General features: G+C 34.7%; 1 protein-coding gene across 1 annotated transcript; it reads right to left on the reverse strand.

Moving 5' to 3' along the window:
• Positions 1 to 1581: 1581 nt before the first annotated feature.
• On the reverse strand, positions 1582 to 7475 carry LOC118576311 (putative protein ZNF720). The gene is made up of 3 exons (XM_036176613.1): positions 7402 to 7475; positions 6830 to 6925; positions 1582 to 1793 (listed from the first exon to the last, which is right to left on the reverse strand). The coding sequence occupies exons 1-3, from the start codon at positions 7433 to 7435 to the stop codon at positions 1582 to 1584; spliced, it is 342 nt and encodes a 113-aa protein (XP_036032506.1). The 5' UTR covers positions 7436 to 7475.
• Between the last annotated feature and the right edge of the window lie 2676 nt (positions 7476 to 10151).

Here is a 10151-nt window from a genome sequence, read left to right on the forward strand (position 1 = left end):
AGAGAGATTAGTCTTTTGATGATCTTGTGTTGAGCTCTGAGTAAAGGACTTGCCACAATCTGAACATTTAAAGGTTTCTCTCCAGGTGTGTTCTTTGATGAACATGAAGGTCTGACCTCTGAATAAAGGACTTGCCACAATCTGAACATTTAAGGTTTTCTCCAGTGTGTATTCTTTGATGAACTTTGAAGTTTTGAGCTCATGAAAGGATTCCACATATATACATTTAAGGTTTTTCTCCATGTGTGTTTCTTTGATAAACATGAAGGTTTGAGCTTGAGTAAAGGACTTGCCACAATCTGAACATTTATAAGGTTTCTCTCCAGTGTGTGTTCTTTGATGAACATGAAGGTTTGAGCTCTGAGTAAAGGACTTGCCACAATCTGAACATTTATAAGGTTTCTCTCCAGTGTGTGTCTTTGATGAACTTTTAAGTGTTGAGCTTGAGTAAAGGACTTGCCACAATCTGAACATTTATAAGGTTTCTCTCCAGTGTGTGTTCTTTGATGAACATGAAGGTTTGAGCTCTGAGTAAAGGACTTTTGCCACAATCTGAACATTTATAAGGTTTTTCTCCAGTGTGTGTTCTTTGATGAACTTTAAGTTTAGAGCCTACAATGAATGACTTTCCACATTATATTACATTTGTAAGGTTTTTCTCCAGTGTGTAATCTTTGATGAACTTTAAGTTTTGAGCTATCATTAAAGGACTTTCCACAACATTACATTTGTTAGGTTTCACCCCAGTGTGTAATCTTTGATGCACTTTAAGTGTTGAGCCTCGTGGTAAAGGACTTTCCACATACTATACATTTGTAAGGCTTCAATCCAGTGTGTATTCTTTTATGAACATGAAGTGTTGATCTCTGAGTAAAGAACTTGTCACATATATTACATTTGTAAAGTTTATCTCCAGTATGGATCCTCTGATGAATTTAAAATTTGAGGCCTTGTTAAATGACTTGCCACATTCTTTAAATGTATGAGGTTTCTCTCTAGTATGTATCCTCTGATGAAATGAAGTGTTGAACTCTGAGTGAAAGAATTGCCACATGTTTCACACTTGAAAGGTTCTTCTCCAGCATCAGTTCTCTGAGGAAGATGAACAGAAAAGCCATGGTCATAAGGACTTGCCATACTCTGTACATTTGAAAGCATTCTTTTCACTGTGAATTTTACAATGAGCTCTATTTGAAAGGAACATGTCATGCTCTGGACATTTGTATGATTCTTTTATCATATGGATTTTGTAATGCTCCTTAAGTACTGATAACTTAGAAAAAAACTTTCCACATATTTTACATTTGCATATTTTTTCTCCAGTATGAACCACATTAATTTTAAAGAGGTCTGAACATCTCCTGCAACTCCTCCCAAATTTCTTATATTTTTGTCCAATACTGAATCTTGGATTCCATTCAAATTTTGAAGGATGGGTGAAATAGTGTCTAAATGCTTTGGATTTGGTTGTTTCCTTCAGTGTGGCTTGAGTCATTTTGAGTATTTGAATGGAAATTGCAGCATCTGATGAAAATGATGTAGAGTGAGCTTTTTGAGGAGAAGCTGGAACTTCTTCATCTATTATATCAGGAATGCCAGTGATGGGTCTGCATAAAGATCATTTCTATCAGCACATGATTCAGGTTCTTCATTGTCTGAACTACATGCCCAGAACTTCCTTATGTGTAATTCACCAAGGACATTACATCCAAACTGTTCTGATATTTTTCTTTGGCAAGGATCCTGTGTACGCTCTTTTTGGAACAACTCATGAATGGGATAACAAAACAGAGCTGGAAGAAATGAAGGGCAATTATCATCTAACTGTGTAGAATTAGACAAAAGTAACATAGAAACTTTTACATAAAATGACACCAATATGAGGGAAGTAGCAAAGAGATGAAAGACAAATCTTCAGCACTTCTTCCATAAGGGATCAAAATCCAAAAATGATGAACATGGACAAGGTCATTTCATGAACTTGTATTTTATAATATGTAAAATTTGAAAAGATCTTCTTTAAGCATGTCATGTAACCAGCAACTGTAAACATAATTCTTAGAATATGAAATGAAACTATTAGCCATTATTAAAAATATTCTGTTCACTTGGAAATTGTATTATCAATTTAGATCAAAACAAAAGGACTTTTCCAAACACATAAATGATAAAATGATAGAAATGAAAAATATCATAAATAGATTTTCTATGATTAATGTTCATTAATGTATATTAATATGTAGTTATTCAAGGAGAAAACATAAAATGATTATGAAAAACATATATGTCTGTCAGGTCCACAGAGCTTTATGGAACTTAGGAGAGAATGTTTCAAAATCTCCACAATCACACTAATAATTCTTTAGGACTTTATTTCTTCAGATACCTAAGTGTATCTTAAATTTATAAAAGACTGGCCTTTCATCTCAGCATTTGGAAGCCAGTGGCTGGTGGATCTCTATGGTTATGAGGCTAGCCTGATCTACATATTCAGTTTCAGGACAATCAGGGCTATATGGTTACAGACCCTGTCTCAAAAAAGGAGATAAGTGAGAAAATAAATTATATGTCTAGGAAAGAAAGAGTGCCAATAGAGCAAATGTGGCCTTGTGTGACATGAAGATGGATATGTTTTTCCACTGTAACACTAATTGTCAGCAAAGCAAACCATGATCTTGGCCTCAGTATCTCCTGTCCTAGCATAACTAACTGATAGAACCATCCCAGATGGCCCATCAATGGGAATCAGAGTCTGGCTTTTTCTTAAAGTGCACTTCACTGACTTAAATGCAGAATATGAATAATGGCCAGAGTGCATAATAATCTATGTTTTTTCAAAGACTCTTAGATCTCTAATATGTTTTAATCAAAAACACACAAAAAAGTTTGCTGGGCAACAGTTGCACATGCTTTTAGTCCCAGCACTCAGGAGGCAGAGGCAGGTAAATCTCTTTGAGTTTGAGGCCAGCATAAACTACAGAGCAAGTTCCAGGACACCCTTGGCAGTTACATAGAAAAACTCTGTCACAAAAAACAACAAATTGATAAAAGACCTACATAATAAAATTTATATTTCAAAGTAGACTGCAATGTAGTACTCTATTTCAAGGCAAAATATCAGAACTCAGAGTTATATGTGAAATACACACTTTTGTAAATGTAAATTTAATTTAAATATTACTATACCATTTTATTTTAGCTTATCACAGTCACTTTTCCTCTAACTCTTCTCATATCTCCAAATAAATAATAAAACCCCAGTTGATAATTGTTACTGTTATATATTTATGTATATACTTTTTCAAATATATATATATATTATAATTATATACATTTCAAATGTTAGTCCAGCTTCATTGTTAATGATTATCATTTCAGTGTAACCATTTTGCATTAGACAAGCAGCAATGGGGATAACCATGACAGAGGGTCATTTACTTGTCACACCATTCACTAGGTGTCCTTAGCTCTTTGATTAGGGGTTTGAGATATAGGGACACTATTAATTGGGAAACCATAAATTCAGGATGGTTCTTCAGTTATAATGGAAGAAAAGTTGGTAGAAATGGTGAAGGAAGATTGAGGGACTAATAACACCAAGGTTGTCTGTTAATTACTCAAGAAAACATAATTTTATATTTTTCTGTATTCTACACCACATAAATATGTAAGACATAAAGGAAGTAATGACTTCCAGGTTGACAGTACCACACAAAAAACCAGAGATTAGCAACAACCTTAGCACAAAACATAAGAATCTTGATTTAAAATTTCTGGTATAAAATAAATATTAAGTGTAATGAGGATACTATGACTTCTTTCTTTCCTATATGTATCCCCTTGAACTTCTATTATCATAGACTGACATTTAAACTTCAAGCAGAACATAGAACAATTATACAGAGAGTGGGCATTCTTTATTTTCCCAATTATAGAAGAACTGTTTTCAGTTTTCTCCATTTAAAATGATTATGCTGGTAAATACTTACAATAAACTTAATCTATTAAATGTAGATAAGTCCCTACTGTTGAATTTTTGTAATGAAGGGATATTGTATTTTGTCAAAAGCCTTTTCTGCATTAATGATGAGATCATTAGGTCTCTTTCTTATAGTCTGCTCTAATGTATTACATGTATTGATTTACTTATGTTGATTCCCATTAGCATCTCTTGGAGGAAGCAACCTTGATCCTAGTAGATAATTATTTTGAGGTGTTCTTGAAATTGAAATTTCCATTTTGTCATATAATTGGAAATGTATTGGTGTTAGTTTTTCTTTACTTATCTGGTGGGATTCTGTTCTGAATCCATCTGGCTTTCTTAAGTTGAGGTTTTTTTTTGTTCCTTCCATTCAATTTCAGAACAGGTGACATGATAAATTGTTTATGTCATTTGATTTATTTTTGTTAGGTTATATGCTAAGAAATCCATCCATTTGTTTTTGATATTATACATATTGTAGGTAAATGAATGGAACTGAAAAAATTATTCTAAGTGACTTAAATCAGAAAGACAAATACTGTACCTTTTCTCAAATTTGTGGATTTTCACTTTTAAGATTTTGGTCTCTATGTTTTCTATAGAGTTTAGGTTGCTAGTTGAGGCCAATGGTCTTATATTATTATAGGAACAGCCTTAATAATATATTTCTCAAAGGTCCAGAAGAGAAACTACAAATGGTGAGAATTATTTTCAGGAAAAGAATCTAAGTACACCAAGCTCTTTGTCCATCTGCTTTATTCCTCCTGGATAAATTCCTATCTATACAACTACAGTTTTGTACTCAAGCATATTTCCTTTCTTGCATGATTTGTCTCTACCTTTATCTGCTGTCTGCTCTAAGATTTATATTAATTCTCTCATCTTAATTCTGCTTTATCTAGGTCCTTCTCATCTCATTCTTAACCATCTAGTACTTTCCTATCTGCCTCTTCCTCATCTTCCATCTTATACTCAAGTTCTCTAGTCAAAATCCTCTCCAGTCAAAATCCTCAATATCCTCTCTTCATTCTCCTTATACCTCAGTTTCCCCTCAGTCTCTGAGATGCTCAGATATAAACCCAAGTCATAGCAATCCTCTGGCCAAGTAAGGCCAGCAAGCTTGAATTTCTATGGGGTCATCAAGGCAGGTAAGACTTTTCCTCAGGCAGTGACTGCCAGACATTCTTTTACAACCCAAAACAGGAGTGGTAAAGGAGGAGTACAATTGAGAGCAAGTGATCAGTTAGAATATCAAGAAGGGGATCTATGTGCTCAGTCCACATTCCTAGAGGTGAGTAGGTAAGAAGTTAGAAGTCTATAATGTTAGTAAGGCTGTAGTAAAGGGGTTCTCACACTAGATTGCACAAGAAATAAAGCTATCCACTTGACTTAGAAGACAGGTGTTGTTTCATTTGTCCTTGGATACTTAAGTCTGTTCTGAGAGAGTACAGAGCTATCTCTAATAAGATACTTTTTTCCCTTTGGGGATGGTCCTGGTCAGATGCTGCTAATGACAAGAATTACAGGGAGGCTTGAGCTGGGGTTCTGGTAGTGCACATTGTCAGTGCAGAAGGTTATCTAAATATTCCATTAGTAGAGGGGAAATGGTGCCCAATAAATGATGGAAAAGGTACAATGGGACATTAGAAATTCATAGCAGGAAATGGCTAATAATCAAAAGCCAAATATTTCCAAGGTTTCCTGAGCCTCAGCTTGACTTCTGGAAGGCCCTTGGCTTCTTCCAGGTATTAGTTTTGTCATAATCAGATGAAATCCCACTTTATATAATTTGGGGCTTGTAGCAAAATGGAAATGGAGGGTTTTTTTCCACAGAATGATGCTGAAACTATTATTGCAGCCAAGAAACTGAGACCAAATTGGACATGGGCCCTAGATAAAAAATATTATTCTGCTTAATGAACATGGCATTAAACTAGTGCTATATTGTTATAGCCATGGATTAACATATTACTCATCATTCAATAGAGAAGCTTAATATGGAGATTTTGAAGAATTAAGCCCTACCTAGGATTCCTTTATCTTAACCCTTGCATCAGTGTTCAGACACCTATGAATAAATGACTGCAGAAAGAACATAAAGACCAAAAAATGGTAAATGACTCTAGGGAAGAAGAGGTTTACAAACATTATAGGAACAATGGCCATACTATCACCAAGTCTGTGACAGAAAGTCCAAAACCTACACAAGCCCAATACTACAGGAAAAATATCAGCTCATAAAATGGAAAGTGGACCCCAAATCACAACTTTGTGACAAGAACATATGTGCAGGCCCTAGCTTCAAGAAGTAAGAAAATCTGTTTTTCAATTGAGTAATACCAGGGTATATCAATCACATTCAATGTCTTGTGTTCAGAGACAGTTGGTCAGCCCAAATATCCCTTGATTTTTATGAATTTTCTATCCTTTCTTTGATAGAGATGTGGTGCAGAAATTATGACATTGGATTGGTGTGGTACAAGGATGGTATGCAAGGAGGTAAAAGAAAGAAAAATAATCCAGATATAATGTAAAAATGTTTAAAAAAAACAGAAAAACCCTAGATCACTGACATACAGGAGAAAATTTAGGACATTTATTGGAACACAAAATAAAGTCCCACATACATTGTAAAATTGCTATTGGCATACTAAATTTCATCTAATCACTATTTTGATGAAATGAGGGGAAATTATGTAAAATTTTCTATGTGCTATATCCTAGTGTACTATTGTAAAGAAATTCTTAGGCATTGCTTCTAGTGAGGAGCTGTGGTAATCCCACTGCAGTTATGGTTTGCTTCTTGTTTTGTACTCTACATATAACCATTGTTTTCTTCCACCTTACCTGATTCTCTGCCTTCTACTTCCTCTGTGTTCACAATCCAGGGTTCTTTATTCTGTTCCAGGCAGGTGACTAGCTCTGGTTTTGATACAGAAAGGCCTGTGAATTAGAACAGACATATGATAATTTATTTACATGATGGGGACCAGAGGTGGATTTTAACAGTGGCTTGTACACAGTGGATATGAAGTTAAATAAGGTAAGACTCAGTAGTGAAGTCTTATTAGTACATACTTGACAGGTGTTTTAGGCTGTTAAATCCATAATTTTAATTGTGTATGCATTTACCTTTTCTTATATTACCCCATTACATAAATAAAACTGTGGAAATCAGACTGTATTCACACATTTTTGCTACTGAATGACTGCCTAAAAAAACAATTTGGGATTGAAGGGAGCATTTGCTAAATTAATAGACCATTTAGAATAAGAAAATTTTCAATAAATATTACACTCACCAATATCTAGTAATAATTGGGAGATGGGATTCACTGATAGAAAACAATTCAAGTACTAATATAAGTTACTAGACATTCCTAGGTCTAAGCAGCAATTAGGAAAGAATTTATTCTCACCTACAGAAACCAGGTTGCTGTAGTTCTCCAACATGACCTCTCTGTACAAATCCCTCTGAGATGTGTCCAGGCATTCCCATTCCTCCTTGGAGAAATTGATAGCCACATCCTGAATGTCAATGGACTCTGAGGTGAAAATTAAATTTTCCTTTGTTATAATGGTTTGAGTCTTTATTTGCCCCAGAAAAAGAATATTTAACTAAAGAACTCTCTGTTATCAGTAATCAATCTGCAATTTTTAAATGTTATATATTAAAAGGGAGGGTGTTGTGACTTTTCATGAGATCAAAGTGCCCAGGATCTAAACATATCATGAAATATGTTTCTTTTATCCAAGATAAATAATGACTGAAATTGTCCTCAGTAGGAATTCAGTTTCAATATTTGTCTTTAATATCATAAAATTTTTAAATATTTCAGATCATGAACTCATGTAGAAAAGTCATACTGGAAAATAAAAGAGGCAAGAAAGAGTGGAAAGCAGGATGTAGAACAGAAATGACAGTTATAATAAAGAATTTATATTAAAATATAAAAAATCACAAAAATATGGTTTTCCAGAATGAGTGACTATAGTGAAGGTTGAGAGCTCTGCAGATGAAGCATTTATGTGTAGAATGTCATCAACCTGTCCCATCCTTGTGCCTACATTTCCTGAGAACAAGCCATCTGTCCTTCCCCTTTCTTATGGATTCTGTCAGGAAGTTTATTTGACAGTTTCAGCTTTCTGATGCTATTCTGTGTGCAAAGACAGCAGCACCTGCATTCCATGCTACCACACTCAGAGACCCCAATTACTGGCTTTTGCCACAGCAGAGGTGCAGAAACCATGAATTTTTACTGACAGGTCAAAACTTAGTTTCTCCTTTCCTGCTTTGGGTGAGTCCATTATTCCTTCAGATCATGGAAATCTCTAAAACCTGGATATGTGGCTTCTGCTATATATTCTCCCCTTTATACTGTACACATACATTTTAAATTGAGTCTAAACACAGCAGTAAAAAGTTGTAGTTACCCTTCCTCTCATTCCAGTTCCCTGAGATGTTAATTAAAAAATAACTGACAGCTGTATTGGAAACAGCAGACAGAATCTGAGGGTAGCCACAGCTAAAAGTATTTCTCACACTGGGTAAGTAATATATTTGTCTACAGGCCCAGCAGGAAATTGATACCACACCAGTGTCTCCAATGAAGCATTCCCTTTAATTTCTATGATCCATTCTTAAATTCCACCATTTTACAGTTTTGCAGTGAGACAAGTGATTAGATTCTCTCTTAAGTATATTTTAAACAGTGAAAAAGCTTCTTTTGGATTCACTTGAAAATGGTGTATCTAAATAATGGCATCCCTGCACCCAGTTTAATACTTTTGATTGTTAATGAAGGCACTTCATCTCCAACCACCTAAATTTTCATTGTTGAGACTTTTTGACTATTTGTGAAATCAACATGAATATAAGTACACTTTGCCTACCAGTTCTTCATTAGTTTGTTATTTTTAAAAAATGTACTATATAACCATAGTATGTAGAATTGCACCAGCTCCCAGGGAAGTGATTATAAGCAGATGTCAGAACAACTAAGGGGCATTGCAAGTTCATGGTAAGGGTAGTAGGTAGCAAAGAGAAATGATGGAATAGACTCTTTGAATCAATTCACAAAATAAGAACAGAAAACAGAAGAAAAGCTGCCTCATAGGATAATTTAATATGAACTTATGACTGGCAAATTCCATTTGGAAGTTTGTATTTCATTTAAACACTTCATCTTAGTATATAACACAGTATACTTTCATAGCAATACTGCTTTAAACATTATCCATTGACAGGAAGACATTCCATCCTTTTTCACAGTGCCTCTTTCTCAGAACAGTCTATAATTAACAAATAGATACTTGAGTATCTATTTGAAAGAAGCCATCATGGAATATATCTTCTTTCTCATTCATATGAGATGACTCAATACCATTTTCAGTAGGACAAGTGTATGCATATATATTTATATATCAAATGAATATACTGTGTATTAATGCAGAGAATATATTTTGAAAACATAAAGTGAGAAAACAGTGGAAAGCAGCACACACTCATGTGACATGCATTCAAAAAATTTACCTTGACAACTGCATCAGAAATAGAAAAAAAATCCTTGTAAAAACTGTGAGGTAATGTAAATGTTTGTGATCACCAAAAAAGAAGCTTTTGTAGGAGAACAGGCAAGAAATCTCACCTCCATACATACATTTACCTGAGAAAAAGCCATCTCTCTTTTCCCTTCTGTCTGGATCCTCTCAGGAAACTTTATCTCAAAGTTTCACCTTCCTGATAATATATTGGATTTCAAGGAAAAAAAAACAGCCTTGTATACCTTCTACCACACTAAGAGACTGGAAGGAGGATCAAAAAGCTCACTCTCTGTACTTTACTGGAACAGAGAAGTAGAACAACATGAGCTCCCAGAGGCAGACAAACTGAACATTCTACTTTCATGCATTCAGGTAGGTAGACTGCTTGGCCAGCATGAATGACTTTAGTACAGACCTGGAAACATGGTTAAATTGACTTGCTAGAGCTAGCAGAATCAGGTGGGCATTTCAAATTGAGGCTGAGCACAGCTGACATTGAGAAGCATTGAGGATACTCACATTCTCTTTCTCTGAGGAGGTTGATTACAGTTGATTAAAATGAGGCTTCCATAGAGGATAACACACAGTATCTGTGGGGTATCTCAGATGAAAGTAATTCTTCAAC

This window comes from Onychomys torridus, unplaced genomic scaffold, assembly GCF_903995425.1.
Source record: "Onychomys torridus unplaced genomic scaffold, mOncTor1.1, whole genome shotgun sequence".
Taxonomy (NCBI): Eukaryota; Metazoa; Chordata; class Mammalia; order Rodentia; family Cricetidae; genus Onychomys; species Onychomys torridus.

What these genes read in the sequence shown, in the direction of transcription:
- LOC118576311 (XM_036176613.1), bottom strand. Translation starts at nt 7,435, where the DNA reads ATGTTGGAGAACTACAGCAACCTGGTTTCTGTAG. An exon ending in CAGCAACCTGGTTTCTGTAG is followed by an intron (nt 6,926 to 7,401) that starts GTGAGAATAAAT and finishes TCTAATTCACAG; the next exon opens with GCCTTTCTGTATCAAAACCA. An exon ending in AGTAGAAGGCAGAGAATCAG is followed by an intron (nt 1,794 to 6,829) that starts GTAAGGTGGAAG and finishes CATTTCTTCCAG; the next exon opens with CTCTGTTTTGTTATCCCATT.